Genomic DNA, 22057 nt, shown 5'->3' with positions numbered 1-22057 from the left:
CATAGTAACAGGGATATAAGGTAAACCTGAGAGATTTTGTTGCGTAAAGATGTCGGGAGTTTTGTAGGCCGGAAATTAGCGTAAGCCGTACCCGTGTTTACATCACCACTTTATCACCCCCTGTTCCAAATTCAGTAGAGGACCCAGATAGAGAAAATGGCAATGAAGGCAATGGAATGCCTTATGAACCCCCAGGAATTCGAGGTCGCAGCGACCAGTAGAGTAGGATAGTGTCCCGTATGGGAAGAGGAAATCAGAAAGTACCTCAAAGGGAAAGGATGGCCCGTTTGGAGAATTCTGCGAGAATGACGAAAAAGGTCCCGGGAGTATAGGACATACTTGGTGGGAGAGACTGCCAGAGATCCACAAGAAGAGCTTAGGGAAAGCTCGCAAGCCGATGGCAATCGTGTCCTGCTTGGCACAATTGCGAGGCACAGAGGAGGTCATTAGGATGCTCCGTAGAGAGATTGAGGAGAGAGACAGAAATAGTGAGGGAGATGTGAGCGAATTTGAGAAGGAGAATAAAGATTTGAGAGAACAGTTAGCAGCGAGGGACAGAGAGGTGGATGATGCCAAGAGAGCACACCAGTCTTGTCTCGCCCATTTGAGTAGTTTTCAGACCCAGTATGATAAGGCCTACCAGGATACGCAACGTGCGGCCTTGGTAAGACAAGAAACCGAGCAACAGGTAGAGAAATTGCAGAAACAGTGCAATGATTTGAAAGCAGCCCTACAAGTGCTCCACACTTCCACGAGGGAACAAAGGCAGAGCTCAGTAGATCACGCAAAGTACCGGAAGCAAATTGCAGAATTGCAATCTCTGCTTTCTGTCCAGAATTGGTTTCAGAGTATGTTTTTCCAATTAGACCAGGAAAACAGCCCTGATTGGCAGGAGTTAAATGAGACTGCCCACAGATACATACATGGGACATGTGCACAAGAAAAACCCCAAAAGAGGAAAGCACCCCAACACCCGACTGAACAGGCAGAACACACCCCCATGAACCCTGTAACCACACACCGCAGGGCCGCAGCAGAAGGAAACGCAGATTTCCTGTATGCAACCCCGTTAACCATGACCCAATTACGGGACGCGTGTGGAAAAATTACACCGTTCCTTCCCACATCAGACCCCCACCAGTTTTCCACTAGAGTTAAACAGCAGGCTACCATGTACGGCCTGGACGAAAAGGAGCAAGTGAAGCTCACGGTTTTAAGACTTGACCCTTCAGTCATGGCAGCCCTTCCCGACCGACAGAATGTAGGAGGAGGCACACTCCAAGAGATGCTCACTGCGATCCTAGATGCGATCGGCTATAACAGAGGAGATCAGAAGGCCTAAACAAGTTTAGGCAAAAGAAGACAGAGCACCCCACAGTGTTTGCTGGACGCTTGTGGATACATTTCGCAGCAGTTTTCGGAGAGTTAGCCCGCGCACATTTGTCCCCAGATAACATGGCCAAATGGACTTGAATCCTAGTCTCTCACGCGACTGACGCAGGACAGAGAGCTTGCGCAAATTACGATCCCCTCAGACGAGGCCCACAACGAGAAATGGGTTTTGAAGAGATTGTCCCATGCTTGGGAACAATCAGTCCAAGGCAAAACCACATTTGCAAAACTCGAGGGAGAGCAGGCAGACATGAATCCAGTTAAAGCGCACCAGAACCCCGCATGGGTAAATGAGGGCAGGAACTGTCCACCACAGCCAAAATCCCAGGAATGTTACAACTGTGGACAATTAGGACACTTTGCACGAGAGTGCAACCCGCCCCAAAAGCAGCAGAGAAACCAACAGATAGGCACCCTAAATAAGAATAGGGTAAAGCCAATCCATAGCGTTAGCGCCCGTTCAGAGAACATAGACATGAATGGCACCGACTGGTGGTGTTCGGCCTCCCCAACTTGGGTCTGTGACACCCTTCGGGACAAGTCCGGCAGACCAGTCATAGCAGGCAAAGTCCGGGGACACCCCGTAGAATTTCTTTGGGACACAGGAGGGTCCCACACCACACTCAATTCCTCCACAATGTTTCAGCGAGATACGTGGCCCACAACGGACACCATCACACTCAGTGGCTTTACAGGTCATTTTGAACAAGGACACATCACAGCCCCTGTAGCGATACAAATAGGGAACATTACAACTAAACACCCCGTAGTTTTGGTCGATCTACCCCAGACAGCTGAACACACCCTAGGAATCGATTTTATGAGCTCCCACAACCTCTCTTTTGATCCAGTTAATAAATGTGTATGGAGAATGGCAAAGGCAGCACGAGCCCCCGCCACGCTCACAGTTGGAGACTATGAAAACAGGATTAGTTCAGTAGGAGACTTCTGGTTCGACCCTCGAGCCATTGGTCAGGATAAACAGGTTAGGGAAGTCCTGCAGCAACATTTGCACAGCACAAGCACGACTGTGGCAAAATAGCTGGCTTGGTAAACATTACAGGTCCCGACCCCAGACCCCAAAAGCAGTATGGTTTTCCCCAAGAGGGAGAGGGAGAAATCTCAAAGGTAATATAGAGACTTCTTGATCAATGCGTACTCAGATCAGTAGCCTCCACAAACAATGCACCAATTTGGCCCGTCAGGAAACCCGATGGATCATGGCGACTGACCATTGATTACAGGGAACTGAACAAAGTAACCCCAGTAGCAGCCCCCACCGTAGCCATGAGTCCTGAGACCATGCTGAAACAGGGACTCCAGTCAAAAAGTTTTACGGTTTTGGTCATTAGCAACGGCTTTTGGTCTATTCCATTGGATAAAGCGTGCCAGAAAAAATTCGCCTTTACATTCCAGGGACAACAATATACGTGGACGTGCCTCCCACAACTCCCCCTCCAGTTTCTACCGACAGCTGGCAAATGGACCAGCAAAATTTTCCCGCCGCGATTGTCTGGTCCAGTACATAGATGACTACAGACTGACACAAAGGGAGAGCACATTTTGCTTCTCGCCAAACTCCTAGCACTCCTAAAAGTAAAGTCACCCCAAGAAGGCCCAGATTTTGCAGGAAAAAGTGATTTACTTGGGTACAGTAATCACACATGGTAAACGCGAGATCGAGCAAAAGAGAATTGACTCGCTCGTCAAATTGCCCCTTCCCCATAATGTCTCAGCCCTCCGGTCATTTCTAGGACTGGTTGGCTACTGCCGATACCATATCGACGATTTCGCCACAAAAGCAGTGCCCCTATCCGACCTTCTCAAGAAACAGGCACCTTGGGAATGGCTTCCACAGCACATGGATGCCGTGGATGCTTTAAAAAGAGCCCTCAGCACAGCCCCCACATTACAGGTCCCAGATCCACTTTCCCTGAACGCAATTGAAGTTGCAAGCACCGACTGAACCCTTTCGGCCGTACTCCTCCAGGAACGCCATGACCAATTACCCCCCCGTGGCATACGCCTCACGTGTGTTAGATCCTGTCGAGCAAGGATTTTCTGCCTGCGAAAGGCACCTGCCCGCAGGTTTTTGGGCAGTACAGTACTTCGCCTACATTTCAGGACTCAACCCCATCACCATTCTCACTGAACACACACCGACACAGCTATTATTAGACGGTTGACTTTAAGATGGCACAGTCAGCCAAATCCACGCAGCCCGTTGGACCCTTCTTTTACAGGCACGGGACATTACAGTCAAAAGAACCAAGACCCACACTTTCCGAGCCGATAGTTTGCAATATGCAGGTACCCCACATGAGTGAGTGTGAGATCATGGAACATAGAAAAATACAGCACAGAACAGGCCCTTTGGCCCACGATGTGCCGAACCTTTGTCCCAGATTAATCATAGGTTATCATAGAATTTACAGTGCAGAGAGGCCATTCGGCCCATCGAGTCTGCACCGGCTCTTGGAAAGAGCACCCTACCCAAGGTCAACACCTCCACCCTATCTCCATAACCCAGTAACCCCACCCAACACTACGAGCAATTTTGGACACTAAGTGCAATTCACCATGGCCAATCCAACCAACCTGCACATCCCTGGACCGTGGGAGAAAACCGGAGCACCCGGAGGAAACCCACGCAGACACGGGGAGGATGCGCAGGATCCGCACAGACAGCGACCCAAGCCGGAATCGAACCTGGGACCCTGGAGCCGCGAAGCAATTGTGCTATCCGCAATGCTACCGTGCTGCCCTTAAGAACAAATTAATCTACACTATATCATTCTACCATGATCCATGTACCTATCCAATAGCTGCTTGAAGGTCCCTAATGTTTCCGACTCAACTACTTCCACAGGCAGTGCATTCCATGCCCCCACTACTCTCTGGGTAAAGAACCTACCTCTGATATCCCTCCTATATCTTATACCTTTCACCTTAAATTTATGTCCCCTTGTAATGGTTTGTTCCACCCGGGGAAAAAGTATCTGACTGTCTACTCCATCTATTCCCCTGATCATTTTATAAACCTCTATCAAGTCGCCCCTCATCCTTCTCCGTTCTAATGAGAAAAGGCCGAGCACCCTCAACCTTTCCTCGTAAGACCTACTCTCCATTCCAGGCAACATCCCGGTAAATCTCCTTTGAACCTTTTCCAAAGCTTCCACATCCTTCCTAAAATGAGGCGACCAGAATTGTACACAGTACTCCAAATGTGGCCTTACCAAGGTTTTGTACAGCTGCATCATCACTTTACGGCTCTTAAATTCAATCCCTCTGTTAATGAACGCTAGCACACCATAGGCCTTCTTCACAGCTCTATCCACTTGAGTGGCAACTTTCAAAGATGTATGAACATAGACCCCAAGATCTCTCTGCTCCTCCACATTGCCAAGAACTCTACCGTTAACCCTGTATACCGCATTCATATTTGCCCTTCCAAAATGGACAACCTCACACTTTTCAGGGTTAAACTCCATCTGCCACTTCTCAGCCCAGCTCTGCATTCTATCTATGTCTCTTTGCAGCCGACAACAGCCCTCCTCACTATCCATAACGCCACCAATCTTCGTATTTCATAGAATTTACAGTGCAGGAGGCCATTCGGCCCATCGAGTCTGCACCGGCTCTTGGAAAGAGCATTCTACCCAAGGTCAACACCTCCACCCTATCCCCATAACCCAGTAACCCTACCCAACACTAAGGGCAATTTTGGATACTAAGGGCAATTTATCATGGCCAATCCACCTAACCCGCACATCTTTGGACTGTGGGAGGAAACCGGAGCACCCGGAGGAAACCCACGCACACACGGGGAGAACGTGCAGACTCCGCACAGACAGTGACCCAAGCCAGAATCGAACCTGGGACCCTGGAGCTGTGAAGCATTTGTGCTATCCACAATGCTACCGTGCTGCCCGTATCATCTGCAAATTTACTGACCCACCCTTCAACTCCCTCATCCAAGTCATTAATGAAAATCACAAACAACAGAGGACCCAGAACTGATCCCTGTGGTACGCCACTGGTAACTGGGATCCAGGCTTAATATTTGCCATCCACCACCACTCTCTGACTTCTATCGGTTAGCCAGTTCGTTATCCAACTGGCCAAATTTCCCACTATCCCATGCCTCCTTACTTTCTGCATAAGCCTGCCATGGGGAACCTTATCAACTGCCTTAATAAAATCCATGTACACTACATCCATTGCTTTACCTTCATCCACATGCTTGGTCACCTCCTCAAAGAATTCAATAAGACTTGTAAGGCAAGACCTACCCCTCACAAATCTGCACTGACTATCCCTAATCAAGCAGTGTCTTTCCAGATGCTCAGAAATCCTATCCCTCAGTACCCTTTCCATTACTTTGCCTACCACCGAAGTAAGACTAACTGGCCTGTAATTCCCAGGGTTATCCCTATTCCCTTTTTTTAAACAGGGGCACGACATTGGCATCTCTCCAATCCCCTGGTACCACCCCTGTTGAGTGAGGACGAAAAGATCATTGCCAACGGCTCTGCAATTTCATTTCTTGCTTCCCATAGAATCCTTAGATATATCCCGTCAGGCCCGGGGGACTTGTCTATCCTCAAGTTTTCCAAAATGCCCAACACATCTTCCTTCCGAACAAGTATTTCCTCGAGCTTACCAGTCTGTTTCACACTGTCCTCTCCAACAATATGGCCCCTCTCATTTGTAAATACTGAAGAAAAGTACTTGATCAAGACCTCTCCTATCTCTTCAGACTTAATACACAATCTCCCGCTACTGTCCCTGATCGGACCTACCCTCGCTCGAGCCAGTCTCATATTTCTCACATATGTGTAAAAGGCCTTGGGGTTTTCCTTGATCCTACCCGCCAAAGATTGTTCATGCCCTCTCTTATCTCTCCTAATCCCTTTCTTCAGTTCCCTCCTGGCTATCTTGGATCCCTCCAGCGCCCTGTCTGAACCTTGTTTCCTCAGCCTTACATAAGTCTCCTTCTTCCTCTCAACAAGATATTCAACCTCTCTTGTCAACCATGGTTCCCTCACTCAACCATCTCTTCCCTGCCTGACAGGGACATACATATCAAGGACACGTAGTACCTGTTCCTTGAACAAGTTCCACATTTCACTTGTGTCCTTCCCTGACAGCCTATGTTCCCAACTTATGCACTTCAATTCTTGTCTGACAACATCATATTTACCCTTCCCCCAATTGTAAACCTTGCTCTGTTGCACGCACCTATCCCTCTCCATTACTAAAGTGAAAGTCACAGAATTGTGGTCACTATCTCCAAAATGCTCCCCCACTAACAAACCTATCACTTGCCCTGGTTCATTACCAAGTACTAATCCAATATTGCCCCTCCTCTGGTCGGACAATCTACATACTGTGTTAGAAAAGCTTCCTGGACACACTGCACAAACACCACCCCATCCAAACTATTTGATCTAAAGAGTTTCCACTCAATGTTTGGGAAGTTGAAGTCACCTGTGACTTCTGCACCTTTCCAAAATCTGTTTCCCAATCTGTTCCTCCACATCTCTGCTACTATTGGGGGGCCTACACAAAACTCCTAACAAGGTGACTGCTCCTTTCCTATTTCTGACTTCAACCCATACTACCTCAGTAGGCTGATACTCCTCGAACTGCCTTTCTGCAGCTGTTATACTATCTCTAATTAACAATGTCCCCCCCCCCCCCCCACCTCTTTTACCACCCTCCCTAATCTTATTGAAACATCTATAACCAGGGACCTCCAACAACCATTTCTGCCCCTCTTCTATCCAAGTTTCCATGGTGGCCCACATTGTAGTCCCAAGTACCGATCCATGCCTTAAGTTCACCCACCTTATTCCTGATGCTTGTTGCGTTGAAGAATACACACTTCAACCCATCTCCATGCCTGCAAGTACTCTTTGTCAGTGTTCCCTTCCCCACTGTCTCACTACATGCTTTGGCGTCCTGAATATCGGCTACCTTAGTTGCTGGACTACAAATCCGGTTCCCATTCCCCTGCCAAATGAGTTTTAACCCTCCCGAAGAGTACTAGAAAACCTCCCTCCCAGGATATTGGTGCCCCTCTGGTTCAGATGCAACCCGTCCTGCTTGTACAGGTCCCACCTTCCCCAGAATGCGCTCCAATGATCCAAATACCTGAAGCCCTCCCTCCTACACCATTCCTGCAGCCACGTGTTCTACTGCACTCTCTCCAGATTCCTAGCCTCGCTATCACGTGGCACCGGCAACAAACCAGAGATGACAACTCTGTCTGTCCTGGCTTTTAACTTACAACCTAACTCCCTAAACTTGTTTATTACCTCCACACCCCTTTTCCTAACTATGTCATTGCTACCAATGTGCACTACAACTTCTGGCTGCTCCCCTTCCCCCTTAAGGATCCTGACGACATGATCCGAGACACCCCTGGCCCTGGCACCCGGAGGCAACATACCTTCCGGGAGTCTCGCTCGCGACCACAGAATCTCCTATCTATTCACCTAACCATTGAATCTCCTATTACTATTGCTTTTCTATTCTCCTCCCTTCCCTTCTGAGCCCCAGAGCCAGACTCAGTGCCAGAGACCTGGCCGCTAGGGCCTTCCCCCGGTAGGTCACCCCCCCTCCAATAGCACCCAAAACGTTATACTTGTTTTAAAGGGGAACGGCCACGAGGGATTCCTGCACTGTTTGCCTGTTTGTTTTCTTTCCCCTGACTGTAACCCAGCTACTTTTGTCCTGTACCTTGGGTGTGGTTACCTCCCTGTAACTCTTCTCTATAACCCCCTCTGCCTCCCGGATGATCCGAAGTTCATCCAGCTCCAGTTCCAGTTCCCCAACACGGTCTCTGAGGAGCTGGAGTTGGGTGCACTTCCCGCAGGTATAGTCAGCGAGGACACCGATGGTATCCCTCACCACCCACATCCTACAGGAGGAGCATGTAACTGGCCAAGCCTCCATCCCCTCTTACCTTACAGAATATAGCTGCCCTGTGGACCAACTGGACCTCCGCCCTCCGACTCTGCTCCCAGTCAGTTGCACTCTCTGTAAACTCCTGGCTCCCTTCTCGCTCTTTGCGGAAATGTAGGAAATGAAATAAAAGGAGCACCTTGCTCCCTCCTCGCCCAACTCCCTCAGTCACCAAACTCTCACTATAGCACTCAAATGCACCAAATTCAGCACTCAGTGCAAACAAAGTCTGCACTGTAGGTGGATCACTTTTATACTGTGAATCTAGCCTCTGAAACTGGCCTAATCCAATGAACTAATTAACAAGCTCCAGCTGCAAGTACCTACAAGTAGAACCTTTGTTTAAAGCTGATTGAAAATTCACCTTCTTCTAAACCAAACAGCAACTTTTAAGTTAATTAACTAAATAAAAGAAAGACTAGACTTTAGATAAAAATGAACCCTGATACTCCCTCAGTCACCAAACTCTCACTATAGCACTCAAATGCACCAAATTCAGCACTCAGTGCAAACAAAGTCTGCACTGTAGGTGGATCACTTTTATACTGTGAATCTAGCCTCTGAAACTGGCCTAATCCAATGAACTAATTAACAAGCTCCAGCTGCAAGTACCTACAAGTAGAATCTTTGTTTAAAGCTGATTGAAAATTCACCTTCTTCTAAACCAAACAGCAACTTTTAAGTTAATTAACTAAATAAAAGAAAGACTAGACTTTAGATAAAAATGAACCCTGATACTCCCTCAGTCACCAAACTCTCACTATAGCACCTAAATGCACCAATTCAGCACTCAGTGCAAACAAAGTCTGCACTGTAGGTGGATCATCACCACAAAACACAACACAGGCCCATTTATACCTAAGACAGCACCCAGGAACGCAGAAAATAAACCCCAGAGAGCCCAGCCCACAGACACGTGCGCACCCTTTGAAAATTTATGTGGATGGCTCCTCCAGTTTTGAACGGAAAGAGAATTACCGGTTGCGGCATTTATGTAGAGGGCTCGCCCTTGAAGAGATTTCAAAAAAGTTGCCAGGATATTTAGGCTCGCAGGCAGCAGAATTGGCAGCTATCGTGTACATTGTAGACCACCCTGACTTGTTTCCGACCCCGGCAGACATCTATTCGGACAGCTTATATAGAACATAGAACATAGAAAAATACAGCACATAACAGGCCCTTCAGCCCACGATGTTGTGCCGAACCTTTGTCCTAGATTAATCATAGATCATCATTGAATTTACAGTGCAGAAGGAGGCCATTCAGCCCATCGAGTCTGCACCGGCTCTTGGAAAGAGCACCCTACCCAAGGTCCACACCTCCACCCTATCCCCATAACCCAGTAACCCCACCCAACACTAAGGGCAATTTTGGACACTAAGGGCAATTTATCATGGCCAATCCACCTAACCTGCACATCTTTGGACTGTGGGAGGAAACCGGAGCACCCGGAGGAAACCCACGCACACACGGGGAGGATGTGCAGACTCCGCACAGACAGTGACCCAAGCCGGAATCGAACCTGGGACCCTGGAGCTGTGAAGAAATTGTGCTATCCACAATGCTACCGTGCTGCCCAGTATATGTCTGTAATAGCTTAACGGAATTCCTTCCCCTGTGGGAAACTAGAGGATTTGTTTCCGCAGACGGAAAGCCCCTACCCTCAGCCCCAATTACTCCGACATATCCTAGAGACAGCCAAAAATAGGAAATACGGCATAATTAAGGTTCACAGCCATCACCGTTCTTCCCCCTCCATGTAACGTTAAAGCAGACGCCCTAGCGAAGGCAGGTTCCAGACATGGTTACTTTTGGAACCCCCCCCCCCCCCCCGAAAGCACCCCAGTACCGCGCGCGGTTCAGGTCTCACAGACCAATATTCAGGATCTAGCAAAGGCCCAGAAGGAAGATGAAAAACTCAGGGAAGTTTTAAAAGGAACCTTCCCAGCCCCGTACGACAAGTTTAAAAATGCATTCACCACACACGACCGTGTGATTTTGAAAGAAGTCATTTATGTAGTTCCCAGCCAGGACAGGAACCAGATTATTTGTCAGTTCCATGACAATCATAGACACCAAGGCATTGAACTCACCCTCTGCTGGTGGCCCGATTTAAAAGCCGACGTCACTCACAACATTGAAAATTGTTTGATTTGTGCCCAGAACAATCCGGACAGATATGCAAGAAAGGCTCAGCTTAGTCACACCCGCCCCGTTAATGGCCCCTGGACGAATTTGCAAATAGACTACATAGGACCCCTACCCCCCTGCAGAAATGGTTATAAGTATGTGTTGGTGGTCATCGACACCTTCACAAAATGGGTGGAAGCTTTTCCATCCAGAACGAATACGGCCAAAATAACAGCTAAAATCCTAACACAGCACATCTTTACAAGATGGGGCCTCCCACGCAGTATAGAGTCCGATCAAGGCTCCCATTTTACAGGACGAGTAATGAAAAACGTCCTCACAATTTTCGGAATTAGGCAGAAGTTTCACATAGCCTACCACCCTGTCAAGCGGCATTGTAGAGGATGAACAGAACTCTAAAAGCCACTCTCAGGAAAATGGTACAACAGAACAGCACCTGGGATTCAGTTCTCCCATTTGCTTTAATGTTCCTAAGAAACACGGTATCCATGTCCACAGGATACACCCCCCACATCCTCATGACCAGACGCCCCATGAAAGGGACAGAGTATTTATTAGGACTGGATTTGGTCAGCCCCACAGTCACCGCCCTCACGCATGAAAATGCTGTACAGCAGTTAATTGAGAACATAAAGGCAGCCCAACTCGCAGCAGTTGTGAGACTTGGGACCAGGAAGAAACAAAGCAAGGCTTGTTTCAACAAAAAGGTACACGCCACCGAGTTTGTAGTAGGGCAGCAAGTGATGCTTTCCCTATACAACCCCAGTTCATTACTTTCCCCCAATTTTTCCAGACCGTACTCCATTTCGGACAAAGTAAGCCCCTTGGTATACAAGATCACATATCCCAATGGCAAGTCTGCGTGGTTTCACATAAACCAGCTTAAGGCTTATGGCTCGCAGAACAACCATGCACACCACATCTTGCTCGCAGCAGCAGACGAGCATGCCCTGCCCACAGATGACTTATTCCGACCCTCCCCCAGCCAGTCCTCAGACACATCTTCAACTCTACCCCCAGAGGCACGACTTCGCCTCTCCCTTCCTTCAACCAGCAGCGACAGTGATAGCGACAGCAACAGCACAATTATACCCCTGCACCAGGCCCCACTCCCAGCAAATCAGAGAATGATTCCAGTGACCCCTTCGAAGTCACATACATCAAAGCCCCTGACCCACCGCCCGATGATTACGGATTAAAACCTAGTAGCTCCAACCTCGACACACGATTCTGGCACCGAGACAATTAGTTCAGGCTCTTCCGGAATTATGAGATGGACCCCAATTCGCCCCAAGCAGCTTTAGCCAAACTACTCCAGTCAAGAGTATGGCAGCCTGGAGTAGACAATGACATAGAGTCTGACTCCCACCAAACAAATCCCTTTGCGACCCTGTTCGCTACTGAGCAATGAGGTGTCCACATGATGGAAAAAAGGAACCGATGGAGAGATACGGTGTCCTTTCTGATGGAACCTGCACTATGTTTGTTGTATGTTTGTTCGTTCAATGTACATGTTTGTTGTTTGTAAATTTGAAAGTTTTTCATGGCCCCACGCCACCACTCTTTTGACGCCCAATTACTGTTAATGGAACAAGTGTGTCCCCAGACAACCGTTCAGAGGAACTAGTTTTCGATAGACAACCGTTCAGAGGAACTAGTTTGTCGTCAAACCCCACTCATAGCTACTCTCCTGATTCGATCACGAGAGGCAGCCCCCCACGACGACCATTCTTACCCGTTCTTGCCGGTCGCTCAGGCAGTGGAGAAACGGCACTGGTCCCCCGCCCTGCCTGAGGACCCCCCTCTGGTCAGCTACGATCGGGTAGAGCACATACGGCACTGGTCACAGTCCTACCCGGGGATTCCACCCATTTCTTACCCGCCGCGGCCCACACGCACCCCATTTTGGCTCATTACGTTCAAAATTCTTTTGTTCGTTTTTGGCAACCCTTAGGTTGCTTCCGTATGCTATTTACATCCTCAAACACTAGGCTTTAGAGAAGGTGCAGAAGAGATTTACCAGAATGTTGCCTGGTATGGAGGGTATTAGCTATGAGGAGCAGTTGAATAAACTCGGTTTGTCCTCACTGGAACGAAGGAGGTTGAGGGGCGACTTGATAGAGGTCTACAAAATTATGAGGGGCATAGACAGAGTGGATAGTCAGAGGCTTTTCCCCAGGGTAGAGGGGTCAATTACTAGGGGGCATAGGTTTAAGGTGAGAGGGGCAAGGTTTAGAGTAGATGTACGAGCCAAGTTTTTTACGCAGAGGGTAGTGGGTGCCTGGAACTCGCTACCGGAGGAGGTGGTGGAAGCAGGGACGATAGTGACATTTAAGGGGCATCTTGACAAATACATGAATAGGATGGGAATAGAGGGATACGGACCCAGGAAGTGTAGAAGATTGTAGTTTAGTCAGGCAGCATGGTCGGCACGGGGTTGGAGGGCTGAAGGGCCTGTTCCTGTGCTGTACATTTCTTTGTTCTTTGATGGTAGATTGCACAGGCTGCGAGACAGCTCGCACTATGTCAGTATTCTTTTTGGATATCTTGTCCCAAATATTTGGTTTAAAAACAAAATGAGGGAGCCACAGATGGTGACCAATCATAATGGGTAATTGGCAACAAAGGACGGACAGACAGACATACGAGATCTTAAGCAAGATAATAACAGCTATTATGCTCGTGTCCATAGAACTCTGGAACCTCAGAGGAAGAAAAAGATAGAAAGACGGAAAGATGAAGACAACCTTCATGTTCTACACCTGGATCTCAGCGGGATCCCTTCAGTTGCGCGCGGACGCTACCCCTCTTGACCCCTACCACAACAGGCCGTGAATGATTCCCACCCCTACCGTACACCGTACCCAGAGATAGTTAACGACACCTCGACCTGGTGTGACAAGTTCATAACCTGGTATTCACTATCGTACATAGTAGAATCAATCTTAGCACTGGCAATACGCTACAGTGTCGTGCAGACACTTAGATTCAGAAAATGGCGATGGAGAGCCTACCGCTCTCGCACCCCGGTATACACGTTTAGGTCCCCTATTTTCGGACTTCACCAAAACCCCAACCCCTTGAGTGAATTAAAGTGCACCCGCTTCTCTTTATGTGTGTTTTATTCAATAAAGATATGTACACCTCTGTGCCTGACTGCCAATCCAGAGAAACATGTGTTGCTGCTATTTGTACATTTAAAATGTTGTGGAATTATTATTGATTGTTTGAGTGAGGATAGTTTATTGAGGATAGTTAGAGGTCCCAGCTTTTTATTTTGTAATGCATGCCTCAATGTCCTAGCGCCCCGTAGAGTTTTATACTGATGTATGCAAGTAAAATTATTTTAGATAAAAATTGCGTTTCATAGGATAGGGCAGTGTAGAGCCTGCGAAGTGCTCATGGGTGCCCCGCTTGGTCAGAGAACGAAAACGATGCAGTAATGTGCTCCTTCACACTTTGCGTTGAGGATCACAAGGTGGGAGTGTAGCCACCTGGGATGGCCACTTCCCGATTACAAAATGGACACTTTGCAAAGATTGCAGGGAAAATGGTCAATACTGAGAAAGTAAGCAGGTGCAGGGTTTGTCTGTTGATTGGGGCCGCAGCTCCCAGACAAGACCAAAACTGCAAAACCATGACCATACTAATGAGCCAACCCCGGGGACAAAAGAGTAACATTTAAGTAAACGATACCAAGGCAGACACCCCGGCGCCAGAGGAGACCAGAACAAAGCAGGCCAACGGCTACCTAGGACACGCCCAGCCATCAGGGCACCCACCCCTTTATTGGAGGAAATCGATAGGAACGATTGGGAAATGGCCCAATTGGGACCAAGTTCAAGACCCGCCCAAAAGCACGCGAAGCCCCTTTTGGGTATAAGAAGGATCCCCCAAGAGAGAATCGCTCTCTTGGCTCCGGCTCTCACCAAAGAGAGACCTGCCAAAGCTGCATCAGAACAAGTAAGTCCAAGGTCAACGCACGCTACCAGACAGACGCTCTTAGCTGTTATTCCATACCAGTTCAACACCAGCAGCCTCAGAACCGAACAACGGCCATTGTTCCTCTGACTGAGTGGGCGCCTGAAGCTAAGTATAGGCTTTAGCAGTAGTGATAGTTTAGTTTGTAGAGTTTTATGCATGAGTATATTTGACTGTGTGCAAATAAATGAGCATTGAGTTTGAACTTACTAACTGGTGTATCGAGTCTTTGATCAGTATTAGGTTTTGAACCTTGTGGCGGTATCGAGAGATACCTGGCGATTCTAGAGCAAAACGTAGTTAGAATTAAGGAAGGCGACCATATTGGCCACCATCTTCAGAGCCAAATTAAGAGAAACACAATTAGCAACACTGTGAAAGGCACTATATTAATACAAATTGCTTGGGTGGCATGCTGACACAGTGATTAGCACTGCTGCCTCATGGCACCAAGAACAAGGGTTGAACCCCAGCCCCCTGTCCGTTTGGAGTTTGCATATTCTCTCCGTGCCTGCGTGGGTGTCACCCCCACAACCTCAAAAGATGTGCAGGGGAGGTGAATTGGTCACACTAAGTTGCCCCTTAACTTTATAGAAAAGAATTGGGTACTCTAAATTGAAAACAAAACAAATTGCTTTTGTTGAAAAATAATTAACCATCATTTCACAAATCACAAAGTGTATTTTCTAAGCCCTCTTATCCAATGTTTCAAAAGAATGTTCCATCAAAGATTTAACTTTGTAATCCATATTGTAATTTTTTAAGATAGATAGTAATACTGTGTGGGCATTCTTACCAATGATATTTTTAAAAAATCATGTTTTAATGAAGCGCACACGTCCCTGCAGAACAAGTTGAAACATTTCCATGCATTTCTCCTTGAGAGTTAGTATAGATGCTGGATAGTGCAGTGAGTTGGATCCATACTATCCTTTCAGTTGTTGGACCAAAGCTTAAACCAAGTCTAGGATTAAATGACAAAGAAGTCTCTATGCGTTGGCTGCAAGGACACATTTACAATGAATTTGGGCAGTCTCAATCCAGCACTTAGTCAACTTGTTAACAAACCACAAAATGCCACTAATTTGCAAGTAAACTGTGTTAAGAACCCTGATGTCTCAAAACCTTGAAGGTAACTTGAAACATTGGGTTCACAGTGGTGTATATTTCTAATACTGTGAGGAATGATATCCAACCCAGTGAGGATCAGTCCAGTTGTTAGTTAAAAAATTAATACAGAATATTTATTAAAGTAAAATGAAAGACACAAAAACACGACAAAAGACTAGTAATAATTTTATTAGTGTCACAAGTAGGCTTACATTAACACTGAGATGCAGTTACTGTGAAAATCCCCTAGACGCCACACTCTGGCGCCTATTCAGGTACACTGAGGGAGAATTCAGAATGTCCAATTCATCTAACAAGCATGTCTTTCGGGATTTGTCGGAGAAATCGGAGTACCTGGAGGAAACTCACGCAGACAGCGTGCAGACTCCACACAGCCATTGGCCCAAGCTGGCAATCAAACCCGGGTCCCTGGTGCTGTGGAGCAACAGTGCTAACCACTGTGCTACCGTGCCACCCACAAATATACACCATGACACGTAAGCATATTGATAATTAAACATATCATATTGTCTGGTTACCTCTTGTTCCCAAAATGTACCCACATTGCCTGAACTCCCTTTTCCCAACCAACATCCAATTTTAGTAACTTTATATAGGTCAAGTTCAGCTAATAGTTACTACATGAGACTGCTTAGTTGACCAAGTCTGAAAAACGTCTCCTCTTGGTTCAGTGATAGCATGAAACTGTGTTTCTTAGAGAATATCTGCATTCAACCTAATTAGCTCCGTGGCTCGGGTCATAGATGGAACTGGCTTGACAGACTGTTGGTTGGAGAATTAGCCTCCTTCCGAAATGAGGGTGCTAGCAGTTATACTATTCACTTTGATATCACACTGTATGGATTCAGCTGTTTGCATCTCTCAAATTCCGTGCCTTTAGAAGTTATCACTTGTAGCCCCACTGATCTCTGGTAAACACGGTTTCTGATATGGCCATTCCCACCTTAATGTCTCTAGACACCTGTTAATCTTCTTACTGGGCAAATCGTATTTTATTATTCATCTAGATGGCCGCTAGACTGGTTACTTGTCTGTTATTTTGTTTTCATCTCAAGTTCACGAGTAACCTCATAAATGTCCAAAATTCCTAATAACCGCCAATCTCATGCAAGAGATTTCTCATGTTGGGAGTAAAAAAAATCTTAGTCAGTATTGTTTTTTAACAGAAGCAGAGACCATTTGCATGGCTGTCATAACATATAATAATAATCTTTATTATTATCACAAGTAGGCTTAATTAACACTGCAATGAAGTTACTGTGGAAAAACCCCTAGTCACCACATTCCGTTGCCTGTTCGGGTCACAGAGGGAGAATTCAGAATGTCCAACTCACCTAACAAGCACATCTTTCGGGACTTGGAGGAAACCGGAGCGTCCAGAGGAAACCCACACAGACACACGGAGAACATACAGACTCAGCACAGACGGTGATCCAAGCGGGAAACAAACTTGGGACCCTGTCACTGGGAAGCAACAGTGCAAACCACTGTGCTACTGTGCCTAGAAGTCAGAAATATAAATCTATTTCCTCCCCAATTTATGATGCTCATATTTTATATAGGTGCTTACAAGGATCATAGACAGTCCACACACTTAATAAATTCACCGTTTATTAAAAAACAAGGCACACAAACGCTGTTACTATACCTCTATTCATCTGCAAATCCAACTTGCTCTTAGAGTCGGAACCCATCCTGGGCTTCCAGACAGAATTAACTTCTGAGGTACAGAACAAAATCATTTACTTAAAGATTTCCGAAACTCCTGATTTAGTGACAGGTCCAATGGTTTACATTTTTTTATTGACTATTGTGTGTGGTATTTACACAATTTATCTGCTCAGACTAGCAGAATATTTTGGCTTTTCTTCATTTAGTTCTCCACTGCATTGGAATGGCATTGATTTAATTCTGAAATCCAAAACACATTTCACTTCTGGGGATAAGTTTCAACAACCATCCCATGACCCTGAGAAGAGAAAATGAAAGTTATCAGAGTTGAGTGATTAATCCTTGAAAAGAATTAAGCCTGCAAAATGAAAATATGATCTAAATTTCTTTCCAAATAATTCTGAACATAAATAATCATAACCCTGATGTACTAGGCTTTTGGATTTCCAGATTATCCAGAAGGGCAAGGGAAACAAATGAGTCTGCATCTGGAGGACGAAAGAAAATATTCTGCACTCCCGTTCTGTACTCCAATCCATTTTTTAAGAAAAAACAGATAAACAGTTTCAAGTAATGAAATAGTTATGTTCCAAGTTGAACAACTGCCAAGAAAAATCAAATGGTTACAACTTAGATGAGATACCTAATGCTGTACTGTGCAGCAATGCCTAGTGGTTTAAACTATGTGTGTACAAATGAAGAATAGTAATTATTGGTGGGTTAAAATAATTTCTGGAGGCATCGATATACTACCAGTGTCAGGATACGGGGTAGTGTGGACTCAAAATCATCAGGGAAAAAAGTTGTCAAATTAATAATTAGGACCAATATTTTTCCTTGTGCATGTGAAATATTAATATTTGGAAAGGCTATCATACGGCTAACCGTAAACTACAAAAGTCAAATGTAATTTACAGAAAATCAGACACGATTTAATAGTTCAGCTGAAATGAAATGAAAATGAAATGAAAATCGCTTAATGTCACAAGTAGGCTTCAAATGAAGTTACTGTGAAAAGCCTCAAGTCGCCACATTCCGGCGCCTGTTCGGGGAGGCTGGAACGGGAATTGAACCGTGCTGCTGGCCTGCCTTGGTCTGCTTTAGAAGCCAGCGATTTAACCCAGTGTGCATTATGTACAACATAATGAATAATGAATTTTGTAATAGGCAAGTGTTTTAAGGGAAAATTGTAGAAATGGTTTCTCAGTCAGCTTTTGCTGTGTTTCGATTTAGACCACTGAAGCAATGTTAATAGGTTACTTCCAATTGCAAAATATTTACTATCACATTAAAGTTGAAATGCATATGACCAAAAATAAAAGCCCAAACCTGTCCTCCAGCAGCACAAGCTGCAATTAGTGCGTATTGTCCACCTCCGTTGATCAGTCTGTGAGCAGCCGTTGTTACAAGACGACAACCAGTGGCACCAAAAGGATGTCCCAAGGATAACGAGCCACCCCAGCAGTTAAACTTATCCATTTTAGGAACACCGACCTAATAATATTACAGAAAGTCTTACAATGTATAATGAATTGGAAGCCACAAAAAAAAGGATAATCCATTGGCTGTATTTAGGTTAGGCATCTCATACTGTGCTTTTCAGCAATGCTAAAGATTTCAAGATCTCTTCAAGGATTAAAGCTTCTGATTTTGACTGCACTTTTGTTCATAATTCCATTTTACTGCCTTCTGATCTTCCAATTATAGCATGGATCGCTTGTTTGGAGGTTATGAACCAATATTTAAATATGCAGACCTATTTCATTACAATTGAAATGTGTAAAATGTGGGACCAGTGTGGCATTCTAGGAGTAATCATTTCAACTCAGTTCAACTTTTACACAGTAAGTCCTCACTTAAAGTTATGGTTGTTTCTGAAAATTATGACTAGTGAAATAAAGGTTCCTGTAGAAATTAATGTTAAAGCCAGGTTCCGTCAACATTTCTTGCCTCCCAAAAATGCGCAAGTTGAAATACTATACACGTGCAGCATTGCATTCCTAGCTTTTTTAAAATAAATATAGTTATTCAAATTTTCAACAGACTCCCCCCCCCCCCCAACAAAAAGAAACAAAAACTCAAAAATTATACATTGGATTTCCCCCATATACAATAACCCCCCCATATGACATTTAAAAGCACCAATAGGGAAGGCCCCCCCACCCCCCCAAAAGAACCCCCCCCTCCCTCCCCCCCCGGGCTGTTGCTGCTGACCTCCTTCTAACACTCCGCGAGATAGTCTAGGAACGGTTGCCACCGCCCGAGGATCCCCTGCACAGACCCTCGCAAGGCAAACTTTATCCTCTCCAGCTTGATGAACCCTGCCATGTCATTGATCCAAGCTTCCACACTAGGGGGCTTCGCATCTTTCCAGAATAGCAAAATCCTCTGCCGGGCTACCAGGGACGCAAAGGCCAGAATACCGGCCTCTTTCGCCTCCTGCACTCCCGGCTCATCCGTTACCCAAAATAATGCCAACCCCCAGCTCGGCTTGACCCGGCTTTCACCACCTTGGACATAGTCCTCGCAAAACCCCTCCAAAACCCATCCAGTGCCGGGCACGACCAGAACATATGGACATGATTTGCCGGGCTTCCCGAGCATCTCCCACATCTGTCCTCCACCCCAAAGAACCTACTCAACCTTGCCCCTGTCGCGCTCTGTGAGTAACTTTGAACTATATTAGGCTGAGCCTGGCACAAGAGGAGGAAGAATTAACCCTACTCCGGGCATCAGCCCACAGACCCTCACCTATCTCCTCCCCAAGCTCCTCCTCCCACTTGCCCTTTAACTCCTCCACCGAGGCCTCCTCCTCTTCCTTCAGCTCCTGGTAAATCGCCAAAACTTTGCCTTCTCCAACCCAGACACCCAAAATCACCCTGTCCTGAATCCCCCGTGCTGGGAGCAGCGGGAATTCCCTCACCTGCCACCTCACAAACGCCCTCACTTGCATGTACCTAATTGCATTCCTAGCTTAAATAGCTAAACATAAAATAAGTACAATATAGTATCCAATAATAATTACATAGATACTTGCACTTGACTATACTATTAGATTGACCAGGCGGACATTGGTCTGTGCAGTTATCAGCTGAAGTCCCAGAACTACCTACACTGATCACGTTCTACCACCAGATGGAGCCCAGGACCAGAGTTCAGCATGAACTCTTTTTATTAAAATGTTTACAGCTTTCATTCTCTGCACCCCACCCAGCAAAGGCCAGGTCCCAACCTATGCTATCTGCTCTCCCCAACTTAAATTTCCATGCCAATAACACAGTTCACTCAGCCAGCTCTCCTGTCTGATCTCACTCACGTAGCAGCAGCAGTGGAGCTCAAGGGGAGATTAAACATAACGCGTGCATTTAAAAAGCAATTTAGAAGAAATTGATTTGAGAAAAAATTTAGTAAATCAAAAGGAGATAAAAAGGCAAAAATAAAGCATATTCCAAATTCACACTGTTAATCTAGTAGTTCCAATCCAACCTCCAAATTTAAATTTGCATTCCAGACTTGATGAGTGTTTGTGTAAGTAAAACAATGGAAACATACCCTTGACTTTCTGCCCATATAAGTCTTTGCAAACCAGTCAGAATCCATAGCTTTCATATTAGAGAGAATCTGTGCCTGTTGAAAAAAAAAGTAAATTGTAAAAAATGCAAAATTTCAACTCATCAGGCTAGAAATAATAATCAGTATGTACCCAACTTTGGTACAGTATTGAATATTCAAGAGTATGATGTGATGGCTTGACATAGATTACGTAGAATATCAAGGATAAAATGTAGCCCGATCCATATTTCTATTTTACAATGTCTTCTCCAACAGGTTTCTGCTTTAGTTGAGTCTGTATCACAGATTCATATCTGTATTTCGCAACATTTAAATGAGTAGAGCTTGCTAAACCAGACATGACTTGCTGAGATGGTAGTGCTGATAATGAAAACATTCAAATGGAAATAGTTGAAATCTGGGTCCTGAAGATTTCAAGTAATGGAGCTGTCACTATTTCCATTAGCAGTTTGATCCGTGCTGGGATTGTCCTTGGGAAGAAAGATGGAAACAAATGATCTTTGTAGTTTGTGTGGATGGCTATCTCATGTTTCATCATTGCCAGAGGGCACCAGGTACTTGTTCTGTCAATTCTCACCAGTCCATTCTATATTTTGTAGAACATGGTCAGTCTACTTTTCCCTCCTTTGCTGTAGAGATCCACATTCCAAAGCTGACCAAGAACATGACACTGTGTATTAACATTCACGAAGCAAGTCTTGGATTGCTTCAATCGTTATATCACTCGCTTTATAAGGATTCCAACACAGAACTTGCATACTCCAAGATTGGACAAACAAATGTTTAGTAAACTATAACTTTGATATTTTTATTGTAGTAGCAAAGATTCCTCCTCAACATTCAAAGCAGGATCCTCTTTGCTTTAGGTGTTGTCTTTTGAATGTAGGATCACCATTGAGTATTGCTTTCAAGGTGAACACCAGGTCTGGTTTTGTATCTTCATGAGAAATTGATGACGGAATTCAAATTGTTGGTGATATGCATGACAAAGCACTTTTTGACATTGAATGCCATCTCCGATTGGTTATGCTATTTTTGCAATTCCAGAAGATCACCTGAAGTGAATTGATATGATCGATTTCTTCTTCATGCTTAAACCATAGTCATCTTCAAATTGTCACAACCAGTTTTGTATCTTGAAAAAAGGGTTCAACAAAGCTCCTCGAGGCACTCCGGAGAGGACATCCGT

General features: G+C 45.6%; 1 protein-coding gene across 6 annotated transcripts in view; it reads right to left on the bottom strand.

Annotated features, from left to right (window-relative positions):
• Positions 1–15776: 15776 nt before the first annotated feature.
• hadhb (hydroxyacyl-CoA dehydrogenase trifunctional multienzyme complex subunit beta) overlaps positions 15777–22057 on the bottom strand; it is a 52067-nt gene continuing 45786 nt past the window's right edge. For all 6 annotated transcript variants that reach the window (XM_072498994.1, XM_072498996.1, XM_072498995.1 and 3 more), the window contains exons 14-16: positions 20848–20922; positions 18625–18789; positions 15777–17593 (exon numbers count right to left, since the gene is read on the bottom strand). In XM_072498994.1, the coding sequence (XP_072355095.1) occupies positions 17555–17593; positions 18625–18789; positions 20848–20922 (279 nt within the window). In that variant the 3' untranslated portion in view covers positions 15777–17554. The remainder of the gene's footprint in view (positions 17594–18624; positions 18790–20847; positions 20923–22057) is intronic.

Source organism: Scyliorhinus torazame, chromosome 4 (genome assembly GCF_047496885.1).
Source record: "Scyliorhinus torazame isolate Kashiwa2021f chromosome 4, sScyTor2.1, whole genome shotgun sequence".
Classification (NCBI taxonomy): Eukaryota; Metazoa; Chordata; class Chondrichthyes; order Carcharhiniformes; family Scyliorhinidae; genus Scyliorhinus; species Scyliorhinus torazame.
This window is presented reverse-complemented; position numbering and strand designations above follow the sequence as displayed.